At 53.7% G+C, this 15,862-nt stretch overlaps 1 protein-coding gene across 1 annotated transcript; it reads left to right on the forward strand.

Annotated features, from left to right (window-relative positions):
• Nucleotides 1-5,533: 5,533 nt before the first annotated feature.
• LOC104379984 (mitochondrial fission factor homolog B) lies at nt 5,534-12,467 on the forward strand. The gene is given in 7 exon segments (XM_086619906.1): nt 5,534-5,729; nt 6,306-6,472; nt 7,248-7,336; nt 8,329-8,479; nt 11,819-11,896; nt 12,335-12,448; nt 12,450-12,467. Coding segments are annotated over 7 exon segments (813 nt in total).
• The last annotated feature ends 3,395 nt before the right edge of the window (nt 12,468-15,862 follow it).

Below are 15,862 nucleotides of genomic sequence, written 5' to 3' on the forward strand. Positions count from 1 at the left end.
CCGGAGATCGGGGAGGAGCAGAGGTGCTCTCTGATCTCCTGGATCCTTTTGGAAAGTGGGAAAGGCTCGTGGTGGTCTTGTACGTGAGGTAAGTGACTTTGGAGTAGCAGGTCCTTTTCCTGATGCTCTCTGCTTTCCTCCTGCAGAATGCCAGGTAGCTGGAGGTCTGGCTGCGGCAGAGCTGACTGATGGAGTCATCTCTGACCTCGAGCCAAAGGTAGTCCCTTGGCTTTAAGCGGTGGGATGCTCTTCCTTCCTTGAGCATGGCCCGGCTGGTGTCTGCCCCAGAGGTGGGATGCTGGCACAGGGAGACCGTGGATGGGCCAAACATCCCCTCTCCTGACCCCAAACCTCTCCATCCTGCCTGTCCCCTCTCTCTGGGGCTCTTTGTCCTCCAGAGCAGGTAAAGGGGAATGCGAGACCCCACTCTCCTCAAGTACCCTCTGGTGGGCAGAGTACTTGGTGGCCACAGCCATGGCATGGAGGACCTGCTGACAGAGGTGGCTGCAGAGGTGAGAGCTGACTGATCATGCCATGACCTGGTGATGCCAGTGGGTCAGGAGTAGGGCCAAACCCTGTTGTGCCTGACCACCGGCTTGTGGTGGTGCCAGGGCAGTGCAGCTCCAGGTGCTTTGCTGTGAGACCAGTGTGTCCTCTTTTCCTGGGCAGCTGCTTTTGGGGTCCCAGCAATGGGGCTGTTGTTTCCCAGTCATGTCTGATGGGTTAAAAAGAGGGTTGTGCTCACCAGCCCCCCAGAATTAGCCCAGAAACTCCCTGCACTGCCACCCTTCAGTGTTCACCCCAGCACCAGTCTCTCCACCAGCACCAAAAGGCTATTGTACATCCATTGGCTGCCTGCACCCTGTTTGGTCCCAGTGATGCTCTCACAGCAGGTGCCCTCAGCCCAGAGCTCAGGCTTGCCCAGCGTGGCTGTTTCTGGGGCAGGACACGAGTTTGCAGCTGCTGGCACCTTCTCTGTCCCCTCCCAGGCCTTTCCTCTGCCTTTTGGCCTTAGCAAATTGGGGCTATGGGAAGACCTGGCAGTGAGCGTTGGGGTCAGAGCCTGGAAAAGACCAGAGGGAGACAGAAGGGCGCGCTGGATCCTCTGTCTTTGATGCTCGGTCGTTATTCCTGCAGTTTGTATTCTGTAAAACTTGGTATATTTCTGTGCGAAAAAAAAGGTATTTATTAAAAAACCGTCACTGTCTGAATGGCACAGAGTGGCTTTTTCCCACAGGGCGAATGTCTCACTGGGCACAGCTGGATTTCCATCTCGTGGGGGTGCTGGGGCTCAGCTCTGCGGGGTGATGGAGGCAGCTGTGGGACGATGGCACCAATACCCACCCCTGGGCACAGGCGCAGCACAGGCCCCAGTGAGGAGAGGACCATCTCTGGAAGTTGGGTGTGTGCTGCTGCTGCAGGGCTGAGAACGAACCCCATGCGTCGGACAGGAGCCTTTGACTTCCCTCGTCATGTGTGCACCTCTTGATGAGAGCCGGAAGGTGTCCTGTGAACCCTGACCAGTTGGTAGGTGAAGTGCAGAGGGATTTCCTAAGGTCTTTGAGGGGATTTAGGTGCACAAGTTGTCTTGCTGTTCCTCTGTGTGCTCCTAAACCCCTTAGATAATCTCCTTTACATAGCAAGACCAGGGCAGTGTGGGATTTATTTTAAGCCCTTTCACAACCACATTTTACGGTCAAGACTTGGACTCTCTCCCCATTCAGAAGCTTTAAAACTGTCGTTCATCCCAAACGGATCGTTTTATCGCTGTGGACTCCACGGAGAGGCAGGAGATTAGCTCTGGCACAGCTCGGTGCTCGGATGACCGCCGTCTCCATTCCTGCCCGGGCTCCCACGGCTGGCATTGCCACGGGCAGTTGGGGTGCCAAGAGGAGGCGGGCTGAGCCCTCCCCTCGAAGCCTGGGCTGGTTTGCAGACATGCCCGGGCCGCGTGTGCGGTGCGTGGGGGGGACCCGCTGAAGCTCCCGGGTTTGCTTCTGTCCCCCGGTTTTGCCCCTGGCAAGAGCAATCCTTTCGCTCCGGCAAACCTCTTACCTTCGCGGGCAGTGCTGGGGGAGTCTGAGGGGGGCGGGCCGGGGAGCGCCCGGTACCCGCTGCCCCTGGGGAGGCGCCGCGCTGATGAGGCGCAGCTCGTTAATTGCTCCGGCTGCAGCTTTAAGCGCGGCGGGCGGGGTGCCGGGAGGGCGGGTGTCCCGGCGGCACCGGCACCGCCGCGGCTGCCAGCGGGCGCGGCTGTTTACAGGTCCGGCAGGTGCCTCGGACTTCGGAAAAAAAAAAAAAGTAAGTGGTCCCTCACTCCCCCACCCTTTGCAAGCCACAAAGCTGGTGGGTGCCGGAGCCAGAGCCAGAGCGGGACGGGGCGGGGCGGGGCTCTTCGGGCAGCCCCAGCGGGGAAGCACGTCCGGCAGCGGGAGGCGCTGAGGCGTCCCTGGGGCCGAGGGGCGGGATGTATCCCCTGGGAGGGCGTGGGGACCCTCCGTGCCCTGGAGCCGCCCCCCAGCCCCGCTCCCGTCCCGCCCTCCGGCTGCTCTCACGCTTGCCCCCTGGCCTGAGCGCTGTGGTCAGGGCCGGGGCGAGCCCCGGGGCCCTTTGCTCCGCAGCGCATCCCGAAGCCGCCATCGGGGGACGCGGGGGGCGGAGGGGACACCCCGACTCTGCGTGGCCGGCCGAGTGACAACACCCATTCCCTCCCTGCCAGCTCCTCTCTGCCGTGGCGAGTTCAGTGCCGAGCCGTAGGTCAGCAGGGGGCTGCTGCCCCCAGCACCCTGCCCTGAGAGGGGAAGGCGGGGTGCCGGACCAGGATGATACCCCCCCTGCCTGGTGTGGAGCATCCTGGGCTGGCGAGGGACGGAGAGAGGAGATTGTGGGCTTTCCCTCCCTAGGGCAGGTTTTCCCGGCTTGTGGGACTTAAACCTTCTCAGCAGGCTTAGTGTGCCGGAAATTCCCTGTCGCTGCAAACGCGAGGTGAAGTGCCCAAGCAGAGGCTGAGCAGCAGTGTTCTGCGGCTGGCGAGGGGGAGTTGCTTGGCAATAGATGGAAGAAGTCCTAAAGAAAGTTAAAGGAGGAAATCCAGCTACTTATAGGTTTTGACAGCTATTGTGTGGTTGTTTTTTTTTTTCTTAATAGCTTGGTCTCTCAAAACCTACTTCTCACTCCCCTCTTTAGGAGCTGCAGCAGTTTCATAGGTGATTGGAAAATGAACCCATCTGCGCTCTCCAGATCTATTGTTATTAATATGTGCTGGCTTCCCAGAGAGCTTTTCACTCCCAGGCTGAGAAAGCGACACAGGGTGTTAGTGCCTCTAAAGCACCAAAAATGTGAGGGAGAAATCCGGTGGTTTCTATGGTTGTGGACCGTGGGGCTGAGTGTCTGATGCAGGTTTCTCCTGTGGGACTGACACTGCTGTGGGACTGTCCCAAGACTTATGGGACCATCCCAGGACTGACTGCTCCACTCCCAAGTAGAAAGTTCCTGCAAAAATCCACTTTTTTCAAGGTTCTGGGGAGAAGCAGGCTGCATGTGTGTTGTGACACCTGTGGACTGGTGTCACCCATGGTAGTGCTGGGTCTGGGCAGGGTGGTGGAGAAGGTGTGGAGCATCTGGGGGCTGCTGTTCCCCTGCAGCCCGTGTCTCTGGCAGCACCTCTAGGGCAGACCCAGTTGCAGAGATGGGGATCTCATCTCTGTGCAGCTGAACGCAGGGAATTGCCACAGCTGATGCTGAGCAAATTTCTCTCTCTTTAATTGAAAGGTTTTTAATGACAGAGGAGGAGAGAGCAGCGTGAGGCAGGTGATCGCTGGAAGTGCTGGTTATTGCAGGCATGGAGCCAGTTCTGCCAGTACCTGGAGTTACAGGGCCCAGCTGCTGCAGGGGACAGGATTGGTGGCTCGGGGGGTCGCATCTCCCGTGACCCTTTGGGCTTTAGGAGGCAGTGCTGCTCCCCAGGGATTTCCCTCTGCTCCCCTCCGCTGGGTGATATCCCAGGGGGTGGCAGGGGGCTGGGGCAGGTGAGAGAGTCCAAAGCACCCCAGGAGGCAGCAGCAAGGGCACTGGTGGGCAGCCCTGGCTGCTGCTGGCTGGGAGCACAGCGTCAGAGACCCAGCTGCTAAATATAGTCCCCAGACCTGATCAAAGAAGGCAGGGCTCCTTCACACTCCCACTCGCTTGCCTTCTCCTGTTTCCTTGCCTTGAGCTTTGGAGAGGAAAATATCTTCTTCCTCCAGCTATTTGGGCTGTGTTGGAGCCGGTGGCCCCTCTTCGGGTGGAGATTTTGACCTGGGAGCAAAGGTAGATGTTTTTGGGCAGGGTGAGCTCAAAGGGCAGCAGCAAGGAGGGTGCAGGGGGGCTGTGCATGCATGTAGCACGTCTGGGACGCTGGGGCAGTGCTGGCATCCAGCTGGGGTCTGCCAGCCTGGGCAGCCCTTGCTTGTTGGGGTTTCCTCCTCAGCTGCAACTTTTTGAGGAAGAATAAACAGTGCTTATGCTGGGAGCCAGGAAGGTGTTTTTGGGGGCTTCTCTGCCAAAATCATATGTTGATTGCCCTCTGCTTACATTGCTCAGTGAAAGCATTGGAACACTGTGGCCCCAGAGACTTCTCAAAGCCATGGGACTCGGTAAAGGGGAAACTGAAAGATGGGGCAGTTGTGCGTCCTGAGCAGCTGCAAAGCCACAGATAGTGTCCGTGTCTCATGTCCTGCTTTTGCTGTCAGCTGCCCGCAGGAGCAGTGAGAGCTGGGGAATGTGTCCCTCCTGGGAGGCAGCCAAGCCGGCGCTGGCCTGGGGAAGCTGACGTGTTTTTTTCCTTCCCTTCTGGGAGGATGGTTCAGCAGCTGGCAGCTATGCGTGGGGCAAAGACCATCTTGTTCAGCTTGGTGTGGGTCACTTGAGGAGATGGGGAATGGGGTATGGTCCTAGGGGATACTGCAGTGAAAGTGTGTGCAGAGAAAGGATTTAGTTCTCAGTTTTTACTGTGGTAACCTGAAATCCTATCACCAAAATGTGGGTTTTGTTTTCAGAAAACCTCATTTTTCCTTGAAGGTGTATGAACACAAAAACGTGCTCCCAGCCCTCCAAAAAAACTTTACTTCTGTATGGAAAATAATATTTTTTTCACTAGTTTTTAGGGTATACTGAACTGCTCTTCTCCCAGGTGTGCTGAACTATTGCCCTTTCCTTGCTATCAATTGAGGCAGTAGGTGCTAAGCTCATGCTTTGCTCCCAGGACACGTAGGAGTTTTCTCCTGTCTCACCCTGCCGGGCAGGAGTTCCCACTTGCAGCGGCCCTGTGTCCTTGCCCCAGCCAGCTGGGCTTTGTGGGACACCCTGTCAGACAACTCTGACGGTGTCTGTCTTTCGGGTTGTTTCTGCCTGTATTTTAGCTGTTTTATAGCATGTGTGTTGTCCCTGTGCAGGTGCCAGTTCGGAAGAGCTGCCTGCTACCGCTTTCGGTCAGCTTTCTTTTCCTCTGTGTGAAATCCCAGTGTGCTCAAGAAATCTGAGGAAATCAAAAAAGATGTGGCCGTTTTGGGGACTGGACCTGAACAGAGTCCGCTGTGACCTGCTCTTCACAGAAGCCATCAATCAAAGGATGCAGGTTCCCAACAGGCTTAAAGTAGCAGATAGCTTCAGCCCTGTGGAAGAGGAGCCAGTGACAGAGGATGTCCCTCCTTCCCTCCGGATGCACATCCCTGATAGGATTTCTCTGGCAGGTAATGTCCTGGGTTGTCTTTTGGGGTAGACAAAGGTTGATGCGGCTCTACAATGTCCTAGGGTGTAGGATCCCCTTATAAAGTCCCCAGTGATTTGCTTTGCATCAGGAGAGGACAGGGGCAGATAACATAGTCAGCTTTATTCTGCAGGGTAGGATGGAATGGTGGAGAGATGCTTGGGGAGAGGTGGGCAAAGGTGACCAAGAGAAGGCAGGAGGGATCTGAACTCCAAAAAATGAGGAGTAAAATGTGGAGGCATCTCCCTCCACATCTCCACATCTCTTACAGTTCCCTCTTGGCCTTTGGTAGGTTTCCTGCTTTGGGAAGCTGAGACATATGGCCCTGTCTCTTTGAAAAACAGCTCCCAAACTTCGCTTTCTTGCAGCAGTGTATCCGGTTGCTTTCCATTCCCTGCCTCTCTGGGCTGTCCTGCTGTTCACACCTGCAGAACGTGGTTTTTGATGTATGTCTGGTAACACTAGACACAGAGTTGGCTCTCCTACATGGTTGGATCACTTCTCTCCTGTCCTGAGGACATTCAGGTTGGTTTAATTCTTCCCTCTCTCCTCTCTGCAGAAATATCAGATGCCAGTTTGAGGCCCGTTCTGCTGAAGCAGCAAAGGAAGGTCCCCTCTGCTGTGGAGCACATGTCCTCAGACTCCTCTGCGCAGCCCACCCGCCTTGGAGAGCTACCTTTTCTGCACATAGCCAGCACATCAAGCTCCCAGAAACGCAAACGATCGGTACTGTATTGAGAGTGGATGGAGTTGCTTGTGGTGGGAAGGGGAAGCAATCCTAGCACTGGCTTTCTCCAGTGGTCTGTGTCAGCCCAAGCCAGAATTCATCTTCCAGAGTGCTACGTCCTCCTAGGAAGTCCTAGGAGTGAGAGTATAGGGGTGGTGGGATGTCTTTCTGTCCCATAACCAGTACACACCTTCATGCTGGGACATCGATTCAGCCTACCGCGTTTTGTGAGCAGGCGATGGGCTGAGGTAAGCGCACTCCCCCCCACAACCTTCTTCTGCTGCTTTTGAAATCCCTTTTCAACGACTGTTTCTCCTGGATGAAGTATGAGATGGAGCAGTTTCATCATTGCAGTGTAAAGAGTTCTGGTGTCAGAGTTGAAAGCAGATTTTAGCCTTGCGCGAAACTAATTCAAAGAGAGGCTCCTGACATGAGCAGCCAAAGGCTTGGTTTGGCTGCTGGAGCTGCTGATTTGCCTCCTCAATGCTTTCACCTCTCTGAGATTCAGGAGCCATTCCCGGATGCGTTAGGTTCAGGATTTTTGATCTGAATAGAGATCAGGTCAGCAGCTGGTGATCCCCACCCTGCTCCGAGCATACCTCCCCACCTGCTCCAGCATCAGCTCACCAGGTTTGGGTCTCATGTAATGCTCCCACCACTGAGTGCTTGCCCGGTGCTGATGGATTCCTGGAACTGCAGGCCATGCAGGGCACCGGGCTGGGCTTGTCCTGTCCAGAGTCTCTGCACTAACGTGTTTGTGTTTGATGCCAACAGGGCCATCACAGCAGCAGGTCGCGGCGAGAGAGGACTACAAATGACTGTGCCCAGCTGGCCTTACAAAGCCCGAGCCAGCACCATGAGCGGTGAGCATGAACCCAGAGCTGTCTGGGGCAGGTGGGGATCAGCATCTCCTGTCGTCTGTGCTGCTTTGATGCTCTCTGGTGTCTGTGCCCAAGGTGGGGGGTATTCAGACCAGGGCAAGTCAGTGCCTGGCAAGTCCTACTCTTGCACAGGAGGAACATGGCTTCTGGCATCAGAGAGGTTTGTGCCAGGCAGCAGTGAAGGCAGCTGCATTGGTCCCCAGGCTGATGAGCTGTCTGCCGAGATCACATGTGGGAGTGCACGTCACCTCTGGCAGCAGGCTGGGAGTGCTGCCAGTCCTTGCCGGGCCATTGGGCCAGGAGGACCTTGCTGCCGCTCTGGCTTGTGTCAGTCTCTCTGGCTCTGCCCATCTTCATCTGGCACTTTGAAATGTGCCCTTCCTGCTTCAACCCTAGCATGGCAGAGTGCTGTGGGCTATGGGCAGGTGACCACAGGCAAATGACGGGCACCAGGACTTAACTGAGTTTCTGCAAGGGTCGTTGAAACTTGCAGTGCCTTGCAGACAGAGTGGGCTAAGAACATACTTGGTTTTCAGCTTTTTGAACTTAGCTTGTGAACGGTTAGCATGGTAATAGTGATCCTCTGCTCATGGCCTTGGGCTCCAGAGTCTCCAGTGGAGAAATTGTCTCTAACTTAATCCCAGAGAAGAGCCAGTTTTCCTCCTAGAAGTCCAAGATTGATCTGGGTGCCAGGAGAGTTGCCTTCTGCAACCCCTGTTGCAGCTGAGAGCAGCTGGTGAAGGTCTGGTTAACACACAGCCATGGTTGGCTTTGGAGGAGTCAAGCGAATGCCTCTGAGCCTGCGGGCTCCTGAAGGGAGTTCTCTCGCCTGGTGATGTGGGGATCTGGGTGCCGATGGCATGCCCAGAGGTGCTTGGAGCTGTTGAAGGGATTAAGGACACTGCCAAATGCTGGGCTGTGCCCATGCTGCACGAGGCCAGGAGATGACAGGTGTGATTCTGTGTGCACCCTAGGCTGGACGTGTGCCCCCTGCCCACGCGCAGTGCCCCGCTTCCCCTCCTTGTGGGGACGGGCAGGATCTACTCCATGCAGAACATCTTCCAGACCATGTACTACCTGGGCCAAGTGCTCTTCCACCATGTCCAGGACTCTCTGCAAGATCCAGTGCCATCCAGGTGACTTTGGCTCATCTTGAGCCATCTCCCCTGTCGCTCTGCAAGGACTTGCCTTTGCCTTGCTACGGCGGTGAGCCAGGCACGAGCTCTGTAAACCACAGGCTGCACGGCACAGGAGCAGGATGGTCCTGCATGGCTGCCCCCAGACTCTCCTCCTTGCCTGTGCTGTCTGCCAGCTCCAGGCGCCCTGGCCTAGGAGTGCCTGGTGCATGAAGCCTGGGTGCACCCAGCTAACCCAGCTTGCTTGTGTCTCTCGCTTAGATTAACACACGGTCTCCTGGGCATCTCAAATGATCAAACACTGCTTTGGACATTGCTGGATTTCAGCTGCTCTTCACGGCCAAGCAAGTGCTAACTTTTCTACATGCCTTGATAGCTTGATGGAGAGATGTGTGAAGGGAATCAAATCCAGAACAGACAGCCTGACCCGCGTCCTGTCCCAAGACACCCTCTCCTGCAGACTCCCAGCACCTTGGCTGTGTCTTGGTCACCTTTAATTAATATTTTCCACGAACTGGTTACACCAGCTACTCATCCCATAGCCGATGCCTCTGGCCACGGTTGCAGTATGCCTGTGTGCTCACTGGAGCAGGTATGTAATGATCTCAGTCTCTCTGGATATGCTAGAGCACTCTTTCCACCGTGCTCTTATCTGTGCAAGTGCAGTAAATTTAACATGTTCAAAGACATCATTGCAGCCTTAAGGTGTCCCCACTGCTCTAAGGCTGCTGAGCACACAGAGGAACATCTAAATACTTCTGATTCTTCTGAGCAAAGCCTCCAGGCAGAAAAGGGAGGGTGAGTGAGCATCCATCGGTTGCAATCAGTGGCATATCCTGCCTTCCCTCCCAGATGGCACAGAGATGCAGGCAGCAGAGCTGGCTTCTGCCTGTGAGTGATGCAAATTGATGTCCATGCTTTCAACCACAATAGGCTGTCTTCAAATGTCACTTCTTTTTTTTTTTTAAATGAAGTCGAGGCATGCAACAGATTTGGTCAGTGGCTACATAAGAACTTTTCCTTCCTCCCATCAGCAGTAGAGGAGGTTTAGGCCGTGGTACCATGAGAAGCAGTAGCTTGCGGAGCTGCTGTAATGCAATGGGTTGAGACCTCTCCCAGGTCTCGGTTTCCCTTTGAAGCCAGCCACCTTGAAACACCTTTTCTTGGTACTATTGCATCACTTCAGATGCACATGATATCTCTTTGATACAACAACTTTGTACCCCTATGTAACAATAAAATAAAAAAAATGACTGAGATGACTCATTTGTCCTGAAATTTTAATAAAGAAAAGTCCAGTCTTGGACAGAGACTGGAATATTTGCCTGATAGTGCCCTCTTGAAGGGTATGAGTCATCAGAAGGTAATTTCTAGTCTTCACTCTAAAGTGTTCACCTGTATCAACTGGGATTTTTCAGTCAAAAGCTGCAGCATGTGTCCCTTTTTAATGGCTCTGTGCTGGGGGAAATTGGATTTTCTCTCTGTTGTGACTTTCAAGTTACACCGCGGCTACATTATGTGGAGGTATTACATCACAAATGTGTTTTCAGACAGAGATTCACTGAATTTCCCCATGCTGTTCTGGCTCATCTTCAGCAAGATCAACATCGTGTTGCAAACAGGAATAAATACTCTCCCTGAGGTCTCCAAAGGACCAATGTTAGACACTTGTTAACCTGTATGGTATCAGCGAGTGTCCATGCGAGTTGTTGGTGTGTGTAGGAGAGTGTAGTTATGGAAGAACTGATGTAGGGCTAGGCAATGGTGATAGGAGCAACAGACCAAACATGGCAATTTGGATTTTTCTCACTGTGGATCTACTTTATTTTGTGGCTTTATTTTGTGGCTCTGTGATGCGGGCTCTGCAGCAAGGCTGTATCTCCGGGGGATGCCCTGGAGATCCATGGTCTGCGTTGCCTCTGCCAGTGCAGCAGCTAATCCCAGTGGTGGCCTGTTTGTTTCCAGGGATGGAAGAAAGTGGTGCGTGCTTGAGTTGCTTGATAATGTTTCAAGTTGCAGGTAAAATTTGCTAGAAGAGCAAAAAGTGGTACTTTTTTTGTCAGGTGGGCAGGGAAAGTGAGCTTGTGGTATCTGGAGATGCTGAAGAGGAACAAATCCTTGTCTCAGCAAACATAGGACCCTTTTCTGCTGGCTGATGGACTTGTTCAGATAGTTACCCCCAGTCGACGGCTGCTTCCCGCTGTTGCGTCCCAAATATCTGCCTGTGACCATGGCACATCCCAGTTAAGGGTCTGCAGATACAGTTGCAGGAAGGAGGGAGAAGTGACTCAGATTCGCTGATAACCCTGTGTGGATTAAGGTGAGAACACACTCAAGGTCTGTGGGTAAACAAAACCCTTTATTCCATAGTTAGGCTCATCGGTAGACAATTGGATAGTAGTGTGTGGGGTTTTATACCTTGTGTTACTTATTAGAGAAAAAAGGAATAAAAAAAAAAGAGAAAATAAAAAGAAAGAAGAGGGGAGAGAGAGAAATTGATGTATCACTGGTCCATGGTTCCAGCATTGGTCCAGCCAACAGGGTCTCTGGTGCGTAGGAGACCTGTTCAGAAGTGCCTTCATGGCACTGGCCCCCTCTTTTTGTTGTCCGCTGTTCCCTGGGGACTGCCCCTGGCCCAGGTGCCAGATTACTTTTCGCTCCAAGGCTTTTTTGCACCCTTGTGAGGTTTGGAGACATTCCTTGGAAGGCCTTCGGGGAATCTCCACCCCCTGTTCCCCTTACCGAGTTTTTTGTCTCCTGCCTTGGCTGCACCCTCTCGAGCAAACGGTTCTTGTGTGAGGGTCACCAGTTTGCTTGGTGTTGGATCTGTAGCAGTTCTTCCATGCTGGTCTCTTACACCCACCAGGGGATCCTCACTTGCTCATGTAAGTGGGATCATCCTCTGTTTTGGCATTGGCACTGTGATAGGTATTTACCTGACTGGCTCTAATCCAACCCTCAATGAATTCCTTGGACCACAGACGTGGATGCTTGGAAACATCATCTTTTTCTCTCTGTTGGACCCCCTACAGAAATACAAGTATGCATTTTTCCCTGTCTGTCATGGCTGTGTACTCTGTGTTTTGTTGTGGTCACTATGGGGGGCATGGTGGTGGGTATAAAATATGCATGATGAGGCTTAAGAAGAGATGAGTAGATGCTGTGTAGGTGCTGTTCCTCTCTCCTGATGCTGCATCTGGACAGCACATCCTGGGCACATGCGCCACCTGCACGGCTCGGCTCCCCACAGCAGCACTGTGTGTGCGGGAAGGCAGTTGCACCTCTCGAGGCAGTGTTTGTCCCTCTGCATCTCTGTTTTCTTCCCCAGCTCCCAGGAGGCTGGCGCAGCCCCAGAGGTGTCTTGGAGAGGTCGGAAGTGGCTGAGATGGCAGCAATGCGAAAGCAGGTGAGATGCGGTGTGAAGGGCTGCAAATGTTTCATGGGAAAGCTGTAGGAGGGGGGTGAGGATGTGCCAGGGTCTGCTGCTCAGCCCTGGTGGGCTGGTGTTGCCAAGCCAGGCCCAGCTGATGCTGCTAATGGAGTAGCAGGGCAGGACTACATGTGTGTGACTGATAAAGCTCCTCACCCCGAGGGGCTGAGGGTTCTAGGAGATAGCCCAGACCCCCTCCATCTGCTGGCCATAAAGGGCTCAGATGCTCTTCTGGTGGGAAGGACCTGATGAGCGCAGGAGCTGAGGTTAGTGCTGCTAATTCTCCCACACAAAGATACCTACTGCTGAAGGAGACGGCAGCTCCTGCCTCTCCATCCCTTGCTGTCCCTGGGCTGCAGCCAGTGTCCTGCACTTCGCCGCAGGGCTGACGTGGCCCCACTGCTTCCCTTGCAGCTGACAAGGATCTCGGGGAGGCTGCGTGTGCTGGAAGAGCAGTGCAGTGCCTGGCGACAGAAGGAGGCCCTGGTCTACTCCGTGCTGATCTCCGCCTGCCTCATCAACACGTGGCCTCTGGCTGAGGAGATGATCTCCCGTGCCCCGACCTTCCCTCCCCAGCCCTGGCAGGGGTGGGTGAGGGCAGGCAAAGAATCCTTGCTCACCTACTTGCAAACAGTAAAACTAGTGTGTTTCTTCTTAACTTGACCTGCTTTTTGCAGCGTAGGCCCTTGAGGATCTGTGTCCTTCAGGCCTCAATTACGATGAAGGTGCGTTTCCTCTCCCATGCTCCAGCATCAGGGGTGGGTGAGGGAAATGATGAAGCGGGACCTCGTGCCACAGCAACTGGAGACAGGTGTCAGAGAGAGGTGGGATACGAGGAGCACGGCCCAACATAGTCCTGGGGCTGAGCTGTGGCTGCAAGTGCTTTGTGTACACCAGCACCACTTGGTGTGTTTGATGGGGTCAGTGCTTGCGTGGCAAGCTGCTGTGAAGAGCTCAGGTCTCTTAAGAGATTGGTGGCTCATATAGGAGGTATCCGTCCTGCACAAGCAATGAGAGACCCTTTGGCCCTTGGCTGTCTGCCAGAGGAGATGCAAAGCCAAGGCATTGAGTGTTCGCAGACATGGGGTCCTCTTACTGTCTACACTGTGATGGTCCCAGCCACCTAACCATGTCCCAGCTTGGATACACTTGGTTCTGACCTCATGGAAAAAGTCCTCAGCCGATTGCTGTGGTCTGTTCCTCATTTTCCACCCTAAAGCTTGTGTTAGAGTGGTTGAGCTTTTTCATACTGCTGGTGGGTTTTCTTTTCTTCCTTGTGCAACTGCTCTTTCATGGAGGTAGCAGTGCCAGTTCTTCCTTACCATAGCCCCTGCTCTGGGAGGTATGGAGCTGGAGGAGCCAGGAGCTCCCATCCCTGCAGCCACTGCTGTGCCACTGTCTCCTCGGCTCCCGTCCTGCTGCAGGCAGTTCAGCAGGGTTTGCAAATGTTCAGATCCAAAGTGACTAAGAGTGTTGCTGAGGTCTGGGCTTATCCCATGAGTTTGGCTCTTTTCCAGAGAGATTTAAATGGGAAACCTCCCCATGATGACTCTCTAGATTATAAGACCTTGTACCAACAGTGACAGCACCAGACAGGCCATGGAAAATGGCCCATTTGGGCAGCAGCCGCTACTTGTTAGGTTGCCAGTGCCAGAGGGCAGGGTCGCTCCTAGGTCTGCTGCCACAGCTGTAACTTCAGTGATGGTGCAAGAACACAGGTGAGGGGAATTCTTGGCACAGATGCTCTTTAGCTAAACACAAGCCCAGTCAACAGCTTTGCAGTTCTTTCCTTTTGTGGAGTTTTAGTAACACTTGCATCTGAGGTGACTTTTTGGTGTTCATCCAGCATGTCTGCTGGAGTTGTGCTTGCAGGCTCTGGGGTAAGGTTTTGGCATGGCCTAACGGCACCCTCTATGTTCCACGTATAAGTAATTGTAGCTGGTTCTGCAGGTCATGCAGATGTCTCAATAGCTTATTTACAGACATGGATGCTTGGGTGTTTCCTGCCTGCAACTGCATTGAGCATCCGTGACTGTAAATCTGGCAGCTGGACATTGACTAATAAATGCTGTCCCACAAGTAATTGCAGGTCTGAACCTGTGCCTGCTAGTTGAGCTGAGGAGAGCACTGAGATTATACAGATGGAGCCAGGATGGTGTGGTGGGCTTGGTGTGCCATGGCAGGGTGTAAGGAATGGGAGCACTGTGCGGGTGGTTCCTGTGGCTCAGGGATGTGGTCAGAGTTACCAGGGGACCTTACACAACGGCTCTGTGTAAGGGGGCTGCTGCTGGGTGAGTGGTGCCAGGAAAGTGGGTAATCTTTGGCTGGTCTTCTTCTCGGAGAGAGGCAAACGTGTTCTGGACGAAGCTTGTGGGTTTTTGTTTTAAGCTGTAAGGTGAGAGGGCTGGCCCTTTGGGGGCCACTACTTTCAAAGTGTGGATTGAAGATGTTTGGAGGAGAGGTAGTCAAACTGTACGTTTTCTCAAAGGCTAATTATTGGCAGGTTGTAGGGGCTACAATATGACTTTGATGTAAGGCGTAAATCCTGGTGTAAATCTGGAAACACCAATAAAATGCGTATTTTAATAAACTCCATGTGTTCTGGATGTGTTTCTTCTACCAACTGCGGAGTCTGATCCTGGTATTGCAGTGGATGGGAACAGATAAGGTTTATTCCCTTGACAACAGGACTCTGACCTGATGCGGATGTCTTAGCCACGCATGCTTATTTCATCAGATGCTGGATGTCTGACATCTCTAGAGCTACAGGCTGTTTGGCCCACTGGTGTAAAACCACATGCCAGCCACCCTGACTGGAGGGATTCTGGAGGAGGAGAGTTTCTGGTAATGTTGTCCCTGTTGTGGTGCGATGCTTTTATTTATTTACTTTCTATCTTATCTTCCCTGCCTCCTCCTCCTGGCTCTTTGTTGTCCCAGGGCAGCACATGTGGCAGGGCTGGGTGTCTCCTTGGGTCACTGCCACAATGACATGCACAGAAAATAAAGTGTCTTGTGCAATACGGTGTTCGAGGGAGTAGCTCCTGGACTTTCCTGTGTTGCTTTTGAAGGCAGCTGCAGGAGGGAGCAAAAGGAGAGGTGGAAGGAGGACATGTGCCACTGCTGGTGCTCCTGGTGTGTGAGCTGTACCAGTGCCGGGGGCTGTGATGTGGGGACGAGAGCAGGGTGATGTGTCCCTTGCTGCTGGGTGCTCTCCCCAGGCAGCAACCCAATGCCACCAGCAGCCCCGGCCAAGGCTGCGAAAATTCAATTTCTTCCTTCAGGCTCCCTGCTGTCCAAGTTTTCAGTGAGATCAGAACAAGTGGAATTTAAGGGTTTGAAGGGGGAAAAAAAAAGGTAAACCCTTGATAGCGAAGGGACTTGTGGTGCTGGTGCTTTCAGACCAGCCTCCTACACGGTGCAGGACTCCATGCACACGACAGGGACCGATCCAGCCTCAGCCACTGCAGGCAGCCAGATGCTGGGGGAAGTGGTAAAAACGAACCTCTTCCTTGTTGCTTTGGGGATGCAATTTTTTTGCTAATGGTTATTAGAATGGCTTTGTGAACAAAATATGAGGGCAGAAATTGGTGAAAGATACATTTCATGATCATCTTCAAGCTCTGCAGCTCTCTTGCCCGGACTCAGAGCAGCACATTTGGTATCCTGCTCCCTGAGCGTGAGATGAGGTAACTGGATGGGAGGGTGTTAAAACGTGGCTACTTCTGCAAATTTTCCATCAGAGCAGTAGCCACGTCACAGCCTGTGAAGCAGGGAAATAGTCCCCAGCTTTGTTTCCCCTAGGGCAGAGGGCTGGGAGGGGAGCGGAAGCAGGTGGCCTGGAAAGCCATCCCAGCGCATCCTCTTGTGCGGCAGGACTTGAGCCCAGCTGGGGGTCTGCTGGCTGTGCCGGTCTCTGGTCTCCGGGTGGGCAGTGACCCTTCC

Source organism: Tauraco erythrolophus, chromosome 13 (genome assembly GCF_009769465.1).
Source record: "Tauraco erythrolophus isolate bTauEry1 chromosome 13, bTauEry1.pri, whole genome shotgun sequence".
Lineage (NCBI taxonomy): Eukaryota > Metazoa > Chordata > Aves > Musophagiformes > Musophagidae > Tauraco > Tauraco erythrolophus.